The sequence below is a fragment of the Salmo trutta genome, chromosome 15, assembly GCF_901001165.1.
Source record: "Salmo trutta chromosome 15, fSalTru1.1, whole genome shotgun sequence".
NCBI classification, from domain to species: Eukaryota; Metazoa; Chordata; class Actinopteri; order Salmoniformes; family Salmonidae; genus Salmo; species Salmo trutta.
Window position 1 is genome coordinate 59787756 of NC_042971.1, and position 14327 is coordinate 59802082.

The following is a 14327-nucleotide window of genomic DNA, read 5'->3' on the forward strand; positions in this document are numbered from 1 at the left end:
ACAGGACTACAGACAGACAGAAAATTATACTACAGGACTACAGACAGAGAGATGATACTACAGGACTACAGACAGACAGAGACATGATACTACAGGACTACAGACAGACAGAGACATGATACTACAGGACTACAGACAGACAGAGACATGATACTACAGGACTACAGACAGACAGAGACATGATACTACAGGACTACAGACAGACAGACACATTATACTACAGGACTACAGACAGACAGACACATTATACTACAGGACTACAGACAGAGCAGAGACATTATACTACAGGACTACAGACAGACAGACAGACATTATACTACAGGACTACAGACAGACAGACAGACATTATACTACAGGACTACAGACAGACAGACACATTATACTACAGGACTACAGACAGACAGACACATTATACTACAGACAGAGCAGAGACATTATACTACAGGACTACAGACAGACAGAGACATTATACTACAGACAGAGCAGAGACATTATATTACAGGACTACAGACAGAGCAGAGACATTATACTACAGGACTACAGACAGACAGACATGATACTACAGGACTACAGACAGTAGAAACATTATACTACAGGACTACAGACAGACAGAGACATTATACTACAGGACTACAGACAGACAGAGACATTATACTACAGACAGAGCAGAGACATTATACTACAGGACTACAGACAGAGCAGACACATTATACTACAGGACTACAGACAGACAGAGACATTATACTACAGACAGACAGAGACATTATACTACAGACAGAGCAGAGACATTATACTACAGGACTACAGACAGACAGAGACATTATACTACAGGACTACAGACAGACAGAGACATTATACTACAGGACTACAGACAGTAGAGACATTATACTACAGACAGAGCAGAGACATTATACTACAGGACTACAGACAGACAGAGACATTATACTACAGGACTACAGACAGACAGAGACATACTACAGGACTACAGACAGACAGACATTATACTACAGGACTACAGACAGAGACATTATATTACAGACAGAGCAGAGACATTATACTACACGACTACAGACAGACAGAGACATTATACTACAGGACTACAGACAGACAGAGACATTATACTACAGGACTACAGACAGACAGAGATATTATACTACAGGACTACAGACAGTAGAGACATTATACTACAGACAGAGTAGAGACATGATACTACAGGACTACAGACAGGCAGAGACATGATACTACAGAACTACAGACAGGCAGAGACATGATACTACAGAACTACAGACAGACAGAGACATTATACTACAGGACTACAGACAGACAGAGACATTGTACTACAGGACTACAGACAGACAGAGATATTATACTACAGGACTACAGACAGACAGAGACATGATACTACAGGACTACAGACAGTAGAGACATTATACTACAGGACTACAGACAGACAGAGACATTATACTACAGGACTACAGACAGACAGAGACATGATACTACAGGACTACAGACAGTAGAGACATTATACTACAGACAGAGCAGAGACATTATACTACAGGACTACAGACAGACAGAGACATTATACTACAGGACGGCAGACAGTAGAGACATTATATTACAGGACTACAGACAGACAGACATTATACTACAGGACTACAGACAGACAGAGACATTATACTACAGGACTACAGACAGTAGAGACATTATACTACAGGACTACAGACAGACAGAGACATTATACTACAGGACTACAGACAGTAGAGACATTATACTACAGGATGACAGACAGACAGAGACATTACACTACAGGACTACAGACAGACAGAGACATGATACTACAGGACGACAGACAGTCACATAATAAAACAACAGCGTACAGGCATCTTTTCTTCATGGGTTTATATGTTTTACCCAGCAGCTGCAACACATTGGGTTGGCTAGACGGGAGTATGGCTAGACGGTACACTGTCCTCTCAGCACATATCAAAGCTGCAGGCTAAAGTTAAATCTAGACTTGGTTTTCTCTATCGTAATCGCTCCTCTTTCACCCCAGCTGCCAAACTAACCCTGATTCAGATGACCATCCTACCCATGCTAGATTACGTAGGCATAATTTATAGATCGGCAGGTAAGGGTGCTCTCGAGCGGCTAGATGTTCTTTACCATTCGGCCATCAGATTTGCCACCAATGCTCCTTATAGGACACATCACTGCACTCTATACTCCTCTGTAAACTGGTCATTTCTGTATACCCGTCGCAAAACGGTCCCTGGTTTGAATCCAGGCTGTATCACATCCAGCTGTGACTGGGAGTCCCATAGGGCGGCGCACAATTGGCCCAGTGTCGTCTGGGTTTGGCCGGGGTAGGCCGTCATTGTATATAAGAATTAGTTCTTAACTGACATGCCTAGTTAAATAAAGGTACAAAAATAAAAAATTATGCTTATTTATAAAACCCTCTCAGGCTTCACTCCCCCCTATCTGAGATATCTACTGCAGTCCTCATCCTCCACATACAACACCCGTTCTGCCAGTCACATTCTGTTAAAGGTCCCCAAAGCACACACATCCCTGGGTCGCTCCTCTTTTCAGTTCGCTGCAGCTAGCGACTGGAACGAGCTGCAAAAAATACTCAAACTGGACAGTTTTATCTCAATCTCTTCATTAAAAGACTCAATCATGGACACTCTTACAGACAGTTGTGGCTGCTTTGTGTGATGTATTGTTGTCTCTACCTTCTTGCCTAGTATCAAAATTGGGTACTTTTTCCACCACTGCAAGAATCTACAGAGCGAGAGCGAGCGAGAGGATGTGCTGTGTGCAGTAATGATACCCCAGTGTTTTGACATGTACTGTAGATATACATTAGCAGTGAGCACAAATATCAATAACTCCATATGATTTTCATATCGATAAGAGCAAGGCATATCGTGATATCAGTTTATTCTACCTTTTAACCTACACTGTTCTGTAAAACAGCATACATGACTAGTCCTGCATGAACAAAACCCTCTCACAGACATTCTCACAGTATCTCGACTTAACATAATTCATTTCCTGATGATGGGCCACGGCGACGGAGAGGAAGGCAGATGTTTTACATGTCCCATTTCTTTATTTAGCAGACGCTCTTATCCAGAGCGACTTACAGTAGTGAATGCATACATTTCATACATTTCTTTTTGTACTGGCCCCCCGTGGGAATCAAACCCACAACCCTGGCATTGCACACACCATGCTGGCGTTGCACACACCATGCTCTACCAACGGAGCCACAGGGAAGGCTGTGTCTCCCTGTGGCCCCAACCCATTGTGTTTTTTTGTTTGTTTATTTGCAACTTATTTTGTACATAATGTTTCTGCTACCGTCTCTTATGACTGAAAATAACTTCCAAACACCAGGACTGCGATTACTCACCACGGACTGGCAGAATCCTTTTTTCCCTTTCACGACTCTGATGAGCCCGACTGCTTTCTCGGGAACAGGCCCCGATCCCCGCGATTTGTGTGAAGAGGAGGCAGAGAAAAAGGGGCCAAAGGGCGGGCTGCCTGCTGAGAATTCGTAGGCGATCGAATAAAGCCCCACTTCCCTCCATTCTGCTAGCAAACGTACAATCTTTGGAGAATAAAATCGGAAGATTAAACTACCAACGGGATATTAATATTAAAATCAATAAGCTAAGGACCCTGGGACTAAACACCTCCCTCTGCAACTGGATCCTGGACTTCCTGACGGGCCGCCCCCAGGTGGTAAGGGTAGGTAACAACACATCCGCCACGCTGACCCTAAACACGGGGGGCCCTCAGGGGTGCATGCTCAGTCCCCTCCTGTACTCCCCGTTCACTCATGACTGCACGGCCAGGCACGACTCCAACACCATCATTCAATTTGCCGATGACACAACAGTGGTAGGCCTCATCACCAACAATGACGAGACAGCCTGTAGGGAGGAGGTCAAAGACCTGGCCGTGTGGTGCCAGGACAACAAGCTCTCCCTCAACGTGATCAAGACAAAGGAGATGATTGTGGACTACAGGAAAAAGAGGACTGAGCACGCCCCCATTCTCATCGACGGGGCTGCAGTGGAGCAGGTTGAGAGCTTCAAGTTCCTTGGTGTCCACATCACCAACAAACTAACATGGTCCAAGCACACCAAGACAGTCGTGGTGAGGGCACAACAAAACCTATTCCCCCTTTTGGCATGGGTCCTCAGATCCTCAAAAGTTTCTACAGCTGCACCATCGAGAGCATCCTGACTGGTTGCATCACTGCCTGGTATGGCAACTGCTTGGCCACCGACTGCTAGGCACTACAGAGGGTAGTGCGAACGGCCCAGTACAAGCTTCCTACCATCCAGGACCTCTATACCAGGCAGTGTCAGAGGAAGGCCCTAAACATTTAAAAACTTCAGCCACCCTAGTCATAGACTGTTCTCTCTGCTACCGCACGGCAAGCCGTACCGGAGCACCAAGTCTAGGTACAAGAGGCTTCTAAACAGCTTCTACCCCCAAGCCATAACATCTAATCAAATGGATACCCAGATTACTATTTGCATTGTCCCCCCCCCCTTACACCGCTGCTACTCTCTGTTGTTGTCATCTATGTATAGTCACTTAAATAACTACCTACATGTACATACTACCTCAACTAACCACATTGACTCTGTACCAGTACCCCCCTGTATATAGTCTCCAAATTGACTCTGTACCGGTACCCCCCTGTATATAGTCTCCACATTGACTCTGTACCGGTACCCCCCTGTATATAGTCTCCACATTGACTCTGTACCAGTACCCCCCTGTATATAGCCTCCACATTGACTCTGTACCAGTACCCCCCTGTATATAGCCTCCACATTGACTCTGTACCGGTACCCCCCTGTATATAGCCTCCACATTGACTCTGTACTGGTACCCCCTGTATATAGCCTCCACATTGACTCTGTACCAGTACCCCTGTATATAGTCTCCACATTGACTCTGTACTGGTACCCCCTGTATGTAGCCTCCACATTGACTCTGTACCAGTACCCCCCTGTATATAGCCTCCACATTGACTCTGTACCGGTACCCCCCTGTATATAGCCTCCACATTGACTCTGTACCGGTATCCCCCCTGTATATAGTCTCCACATTAACTCTGTACCAGTACCCCCCTGTATATAGCCTCCACATTGACTCTGTACCGGTATCCCCCCTGTATATAGTCTCGCAATTGTTGTTTTACTGCTGCTCTTTAATTACTTGTTACTTTTATCTCTTATTCTTGTGCATATTTTTTAAACTGCATTGTTGGTTGGGGTCTCGTAAGTAAGCATTTCACCGTAAGGTCAACACCTGTTGTATTCGACGCATGTGACTAATACAATTCGATTTGATCAACGGACTTCCCTTATTAAACTAGTGGGGCAGATTCCCAGAACATTCCCACATGTCCCAATGGGCAATCAGCAACAAGTTGTCTGGACTTCACAAAGCCGTGGATGTCCACACAGCTGCAATGTTATTCCTTCAAACCGATACGGTATCGATATCAGTTCAAACATGTTTAACTGATATGCATTATATAGGGGATAGGATGCCATTTGGGACACATCCAAGGACAGACGGGCCTGTGAGTCGTGCCCTAGTTTCCCCTAGAGGGGCCATCCACAGCTGGGGAGGTCACAACACTGTCTGTCTGTCTGTCTGTCTGTCTGTCTGTCTGTCTGTCTGTCTGTCTGTCTGTCTGTCTGTCTGTCTGTCTGTCTGTCTGTCTGTCTGTCTGTCCTGACATGTGTCCACGACACGTGTCACAGCAGAGACGAGAGAGAGAGAGGAGGAGAAGTTGGACATGGGGGGAGGAGGGGGGACACGGGGGTGAGGAGGAGAGGAGGGGGACACGGGGGCAAGAGGAGGACATGGGGAGGGAGGAGGGGGACACGGGGGTGAGGACATGGGGAGGGGAGGGGAGGAGGGGGACACGGGGGTGAGGACATGGGGAGGGGAGGGGAGGAGGGGGGACACGGGGGCAAGAGGAGGACATGGGGAGGGGAGGAGGGGGGACACGGGGGCAAGAGGAGGACATGGGGAGGGGAGGAGGGGGACACGGGGGCAAGAGGAGGACATGGGGAGGGGGACACGGGGGCAAGAGGAGGACATGGGGAGGGGAGGAGGGGGGACACGGGGGTGAGGAGGACATGGGGAGGGGAGGAGGGGGGACACGGGGGCAAGAGGAGGACATGGGGAGGGGAGGAGGGGGGACACGGGGGCAAGAGGAGGACATGGGGAGGGGAGGAGGGGGGACACGGGGGTGAGGACATGGGGAGGGGAGGAGGGCGACACGGGGGCAAGAGGAGGACATGGGGAGGGGAGGAGGGGGACACGGGGGTGAGGACATGGGGAGGGGAGGAGGGGGGACACGGGGGCAAGAGGAGGACATGGGGAGGGGAGGAGGGGGGACACGGGGGCGAGGAGGACATGGGGAGGGGAGGAGGGGGGACACGGGGGTGAGGACATGGGGAGGGGAGGAGGGGGGACACGGGGGCAAGAGGAGGACATGGGGAGGGGAGGAGGGGGGACACGGGGGTGAGGAGGACATGGGGAGGGGAGGAGGGGGGACACGGGGGTGAGGAGGACATGGGGAGGGGAGGAGGGGGGACACGGGGGCAAGAGGAGGACATGGGGAGGGGAGGAGGGGGACACGGGGGTGAGGACATGGGGAGGGGAGGAGGGGGACACGGGGGTGAGGACATGGGGAGGGGAGGAGGGGGGACACGGGGGTGAGGAGGACATGGGGAGGGGAGGAGGGGGGACACGGGGCAAGAGGAGGACATGGGAGGGGAGGAGGGGGGACACGGGGGCAAGAGGAGGACATGGGGAGGGGAGGAGGGGGGACACGGGGGCAAGAGGAGGACATGGGGAGGGGAGGAGGGGGGACACGGGGGCAAGAGGAGGACATGGGGAGGGGAGGAGGGGGACACGGGGGTGAGGAGGACATGGGGAGGGGAGGAGGGGGACACGGGGGTGAGGACATGGGGAGGGGAGGAGGGGGACACGGGGGTGAGGAGGACATGGGGAGGGGAGGAGGGGGGACACGGGGGCAAGAGGAGGACATGGGGATGGGAGGAGGGGGGACACGGGGGCAAGAGGAGGACATGGGGAGGGGAGGAGGGGGGACACGGGGGCAAGAGGAGGACATGGGGAGGGGAGGAGGGGGACACGGGGGTGAGGAGGACATGGGGAGGGGAGGAGGGGGGACACGGGGGCAAGAGGAGGACATGGGGAGGGGAGGAGGGGGACACGGGGGCAAGAGGAGGACATGGGGAGGGGAGGAGGGGGACACGGGGGCAAGAGGAGGACATGGGGAGGGGAGGAGGGGGGACACGGGGGTGAGGAGGACATGGGGAGGGGAGGAGGGGGGACACGGGGGTGTGGAGGGGGACACGGGGAGGGGAGGAGGGGGGACACGGGGGTGAGGAGGGGGACACCATCTTCTAACACAGCAGAACAGACAGTGCTCTGTTTCTCTAGACCTGCTGTTTCAGCATATTTGAAATGCAGTTTATAACCAAAGAGAATCTGAGAGGATGACATGATATGATGATAATGTAACAGGATGAAAGTGGTGTTGTAATGTTGGTCTCCTAGAAGGGATACAAGGCATACTAGTGGTATTGAAACAGATGGTATGGTGGTGGTGCTGTTACTGACCATGGGCCCGCGTCGGCCCTGCTTCATGTAGGACATGTCAGGCGAGGGCCCAACGGGGCCCATCAGTCCCCTGGGTCCAGGAGGGCCGGGGGGCCCCAACAGTCCTGTGTGGCCAGGGGGGCCCATTGGCCCTGGATCTCCTGAGATATAGAAACACACAGGTCTGGGATTAGTGGGAGAGGGCTGAAAAAGCAGAGACATTACACTACAAGACTACAGACAGAGACATATTACAGAACTACAGATAGACAGAGACATTATACTACAGGACTACAGACAGAGACATTATACTACAGGACTACAGACAGACAGAGACATTATACTACAGGACTACAGACAGACAGACACATTATACTACAGGACTACAGACAGAGACATTACACTACAGGACTACAGACAGTAGAGACATTATACTACAGGACTACAGACAGACAGAGACATTATACTACAGGACTACAGACAGAGACATTACACTACAGGACTACAGACAGTAGAGACATTATACTACAGGACTACAGACAGACAGTAGAGACATTATACTACAGGACTACAGACAGACAGACACATTATACTACAGGACTACAGACAGTAGAGACATTACACTACAGGACTACAGACAGTAGAGACATTATACTACAGGACTACAGACAGACAGAGACATTATACTACAGGACTACAGACAGAGACATTACACTACAGGACTACAGACAGACAGAGACATTATACTACAGGACTACAGACAGTAGAGACATTATACTACAGGACTACAGACAGAGCAGAGACATTACACTACAGGACTACAGACAGAGACATTACACTACAGGACTACAGACAGACAGAGACATTATACTACAGGACTACAGACAGAGACATTATACTACAGGACTACAGACAGACAGAGACATTATACTACAGGACTACAGACAGACAGAGACATTATACTACAGGACTACAGACAGTAGAGACATTATACTACAGGACTACAGACAGAGACATTATACTACAGGACTACAGACAGACAGAGACATTATACTACAGGACTACAGACAGACAGAGACTTTATACTACAGGACTACAGACAGAGACATTATACTACAGGACTACAGACAGACAGAGACATTACACTACAAGACTACAGACAGAGACATTATACTACAGGACTACAGACAGACAGAGACATTATACTACAGGACTACAGACAGACAGAGACTTTATACTACAGGACTACAGACAGAGACATTATACTACAGGACTACAGACAGACAGAGACATTACACTACAAGACTACAGACAGAGACATACCACAGGACTACAGATAGACAGAGCAGAGACATAATACAGTATTACAGACAGACAGAGACATACTACAGGACTACAGACAGAGACATTATACTACAGGACTACAGACAGAGACATTATACTACAGGACTACAGACAGACAGAGACATTATACTACAGGACTACAGACAGACAGAGACTTTATACTACAGGACTACAGACAGAGACATTATACTACAGGACTACAGACAGACAGAGACATTACACTACAAGACTACAGACAGAGACATACCACAGGACTACAGATAGACAGAGCAGAGACATAATACAGTATTACAGACAGACAGAGACATACTACAGGACTACAGACAGAGACATTATACTACAGGACTACAGACAGACAGAGACATTATACTACAGGACTACAGACAGACAGAGACATTATACTACAGGACTACAGACAGACAGAGACATTATACTACAGGACTACAGACAGACAGAGACATTATACTACAGGACTACAGACAGACAGAGACATTATACTACAGGACGACAGACAGTAGAGATATTATACTACAGGACGATAGATATTACACAGACAGAGACATTATACTACAGCTAGTTTTACCTGGAGGACCGGGCAGACCAGGAGGCCCGGGGAGGAAGGAGTGTGACATCAGCATCTTCTCACTGGTCATCTGCTTGGTAACATCAGCGTTGCTGGGCAACATGGCGATCTATAGAACAAGAAGAGCGGATATAGTTAAGATTGTTTAAAGGGGAAACCTGCGATTGAAACAACAAAGCAGCCATCTTGCTTATGTTTTTAGTACGACAGTTGAACTAAGGTCATAAGGCATTCGTCAGTTATATTCTTCAACAATCAATTGCTATATATCATTAATTTAGAAGTAAAAAGATTTGATTTGCCCATTTAATGTAGAGGTTCCAGCACAAAGGATTTTCTCAAGATCAGTCTTAATGAGAGAGAGGTCTGAGATAATGGAGAAACGATCAGGCGTGTCGGCGATACAGCCATATGGCTGTCAGTCATCATAGAGCAGAAGCCTACGGGGAGATTACAGTGTAAGAGTGTACTCAATGTTCAAGGACCTGTAATAATAGTTACTACATGGATGTATTACACTTACAGGACAATAAAATTACATTCTCTACGTGAATTCTTTGTTGTGTCAGAGTACGACATGAAACCAGACATGTCAATTTGTAACAACCAGACGCAGGCCCAGGAAATCACTATGCATTACTTAGGTAGACCAGGAGACCACACTGTACTCTGGGATATATATATGTACATGTAAGTACTCTATATCAAAGTGTAGTACAGGCTGGGGCCATACATTTGGCTGGGGCCATACATTAGGCTGGGGCCATACATTAGGCTGGGGCTGGGGCCATACATTAGGCTGGGGCCATATAAAAGGCTGGGGCCATACATTAGGTTGGGGCCATACATTAGGTTGGGGCTGGGGCCATACATTAGGCTGGGGCCATACATTAGGTTGGGGCTGGGGCCATACATTAGGCTGGGGCCATACATTTGGCTGGGGCCATACATTAGGCTGGGGCTGGGGCCATACATTAGGTTGGGGCCATACATTAGGCTGGGGCTGGGGCCATACATTAGGCTGGGGCCATACATTAGGTTGGGGCTGGGGCCATACATTAGGCTGGGGCTGGGGCCATACATTAGGCTGGGGCCATACATTAGTCTCTGGGGCTGGGGCCATACATTAGGCTGGGGCCATACATTAGGCTGGGGTCATACATTACCTGCGAACTGGTGTGCAAGTCATATGCCATGGTATGTCCTTGGGCAGGGGCGATGAATCAGAGAACATCCAATTGAATCATTATTCCTGCATCATATGCCGACGTGGTCTCTGAGCCATGACATGAGATGAAGGAGTATGTGTTGGTTTGTAGAGTAGAGACGAGCAGCTATGCTATGTAAGTGTTAATCCAAAGCAGCCTGCGCTTATGCCTTGAGGGGGGGCGGTAGGTGACCAGTGATGGCCATAATCTTCCTTTCCTGTCAGTCAGTCAGTCAAACCCCCCCCCCCCCCCCCGCACAATATCTGACCTCTGTTCTCAAAAGACAATTTTGTTGTCTTAGGTTGCGTCCCAAATGGTACCCTATTCCCTATATAGAGCACAACTACTTTGGACCAGAGCCCTACTTTTGACCAGAGCCCTACTTTTGACCAGAGCCCTACCTTTTGACCAGAGCCCTACCTTTTGACCAGAGCCCTACCTTTTGACTAGAGCCCTACTTTTTGACCAGAGCCCTACCTTTTGACCAGAGCCCTACTTTTTGACCAGAGCCCTACTTTTTGACCAGAGCCCTACCTTTTGACCAGAGCCCTACTTTTTGACCAGAGCCCTACTTTTGACCAGAGCCCTACTTTTTGACCAGAGCCCTACTTTTTGACCAGAGCCCTACTTTTTGACCAGAGCCCTACTTTTTGACCAGAGCCCTACTTTTTGACCAGAGCCCTACTTTTGGACCAGAGCCCTACTTTTGACCAGAGCCCTACTTTTGACCAGAGCCCTACTTTTGACCAGAGCCCTATGGGTCCTATGTAGGGATTGGGGTATAGGTTGCCATTTGCAGCACACTAGCCACATAGGCCTATTTCATTTTTTCCCTCCAATGAAAAAGAGTTAGTAGCCTGCCTACTGAACCCCACAGGACCACAGGGCTGGGAAGCATATATCACATGTTACAGGGCAGAGTGGTGAGCTGCCCTGTTGACAGACTGGTCTACAGAATGAGCCTGACTGGGAAGGCTAGAGGGCTGGAAATACTCACTAAGCAATGTGTGTGTGTGTGTGTGTGTGTGTGTGTATATATATATAGTACCACTCCAGTGAGTTTTACACCATATGACCGGCACTTTACAACGACAGACATAAGTTACAGAACCAACTAGCTAGCTGCAGTATTTCAAAATGATTTCAATAATTTTTATTATGTACAATAAACGTCGTTCTGCGTCCCAGAGGAGATGTTTCCCAGTGTTATTGTACCTGAATATATTGGCAGATATAGACTAGTGATACGCAGAGTTATTTGGTGAATGAAACATACAATAGAATAGCATGAATAAATAAATAAACCAACGGAATAATCTTGGTCCATTTTAATACCTAACTGAATCCAACCAACTGTGTTTTATGTGGAATGGCTCAGTGGTAAGCAGCAACACACATTAGACAGAGAGACTTACAGTTAGTCATTTAGCAGACACTCTTATCCAGAGAGACTTACAGTTAGTCATTTAGCAGACACTCTTATCCAGAGAGACTTACAGTTAGTCATTTAGCAGACACTCTTATCCAGAGAGACTAACAGTTAGTCATTTAGCAGACACTCTTATCCAGAGAGACTTACAGTTAGTCATTTAGCAGACACTCTTATCCAGAGAGACTAACAGTTAGTCATTTAGCAGACACTCTTATCCAGAGAGACTAACAGTTAGTCATTTAGCAGACACTCTTATCCAGAGAGACTAACAGTTAGTCATTTAGCAGACACTCTTATCCAGAGAGACTAACAGTTAGTCATTCATCTTCAGATAGCTCGGTGGGACAAGCACATTTCAGTCAGTACATTTTCCCTCAATAATTTAAATATCAGCAAAGTAAGCTCTAGTAGGAAAATAAAAGTGTGAGTGTTATTTTTTAAATATATATTTTTTTTTTGGGGGGGGGGGGGGATTAATGGAAACTAGAACAAACCTTTTGTTTGAGCTGAAAGACAGTAATCTTGACCTGGTGGAAGTCTTCACATGTAGCAGAGCATGCTCCAGCCTTCATCACGTTGTCTGACGTCTCAAACAGCTGAGCTGCCGAGGGGTGCATAAAACAGCAAAATGTTACTCAACATTTTTTTAAATATAGACCCACCAAAAGCATCATCACAGTGACTTCAGAAAGAATCCATACCTGTTGACTTTTTCCACATTTTGTTGTGTTACAGCCTGAATTTAAAATGGATGACATTTAGATGTTTGTCACCGGCCTATACACAATACCCCATAATGTAAAAGTGAGATTATGTATTTGGATTTTTTTTTTACAATTTAATAAAACATGTAAAGCTGAAATGTCTTGAGTCAATAAGTATTCAACCCCTTTGTTATGACAAGCCCAAATAAGTTCAGGAGTAAAAATTTGCTTAATAAGTCACATAATAAATTGCATGGACTCACTCTGTGTGCAATAGTGTTTGACATGATTTTTGAATGACTACCTCATCTCTGTTTCACACACATTCAAATTATCTGTAAGGTCCCTCAGTTGTGCAGTGAATTTCAAACACAGATTCAACCACAAAGACCAGGGAGGTTTTCCAATGCCTCACAAAGAAGGACACCTATTGGCAGATGGGTAAAAATAAAAAAAGCAGACATTGAATATCACTTTGAGAATGGTGAAGTTATTAATTACACTTTGGTGTATCAATACACCCAGTCACTACAAAGATACAGGCGTCCTTCCTAATTCAATTGCCAGACAGGAAGGAAACAGCTAAGGGATTTCACCAAGAGGTCAAAGGTGACATTAAAACAGCTACAGAGTTTAATGGCTGTGATAGGTGAAAACTGAGGATGGATCAATAACATCGTAGTTACTCCACAATACTAACCTAATTGACAGAGTGAAGAGGCGACTCCGGGATGCTGGCCTTCTAGGCAGAGTTGCAAAGAAAAAGCCCCATCTCAGACTGGCCAATAAAAAGAAAAGATTAAGATGGGCAAAAGAACACAGACACTGGACAGAGGAACTCTGCCTAGAAGGCCAGCATCCCGGAGTCGCCTCTTCATTGTTGACATTGAGACTGGTGTTTTGCGGGTACTATTTATTGAAGCTGCCAGTTGAGGACTTGTGAGGCATCTGTTTCTCAAACTAGACACTGTAATGTACTTGTCCTCTTGCTCAGTTGTGCACCGGGGCGTCCCACTCCTCTTTCTAATCTGGTTAGAGCCAGTTTGCGCTGTTCTGTGAAGGGAGTAGTACACAGTGTTGTACGAGATCTTTGGTTTCTTGGCAATTTCTCGCATGGAATTGCCTTAATTTCTCAGAACAAGAATAGACTGACGAGTTTCAGAAGAAAGTTATTTGTTTCTGGCCATTTGGAGCCTGTTATCGAACCCACAAATGTTGATGCTCCAGATACTCAACTAGTCTAAAGAAGGCCAGTTTTATTGCTTCTTTAATCAGGACAACAGTTTCCAGCTGTGCTAACATAATTGCAAAAGGGTTTTATAATGATCAATTAGCCTTTTAAAATTAAAAACTTGGATTAGCTAACACAACGTGACATTGGAACA

General features: G+C 47.2%; 1 protein-coding gene across 2 annotated transcripts in view; it reads right to left on the bottom strand.

Annotated features, from left to right (window-relative positions):
- Positions 1-14327, bottom strand: part of ccbe1 (collagen and calcium binding EGF domains 1) — a 112480-nt gene that overhangs the window by 16246 nt on the left and 81907 nt on the right. The window contains exons 6-8 of one of the 2 annotated variants that reach the window (XM_029692390.1): positions 12733-12842; positions 9599-9707; positions 7693-7832 (exon numbers count right to left, since the gene is read on the bottom strand). In XM_029692390.1, coding sequence (XP_029548250.1) covers positions 7693-7832; positions 9599-9707; positions 12733-12842 — 359 coding nt within the window. The remainder of the gene's footprint in view (positions 1-7692; positions 7833-9598; positions 9708-12732; positions 12843-14327) is intronic. The other variant, XM_029692391.1, reaches the window with a different exon arrangement.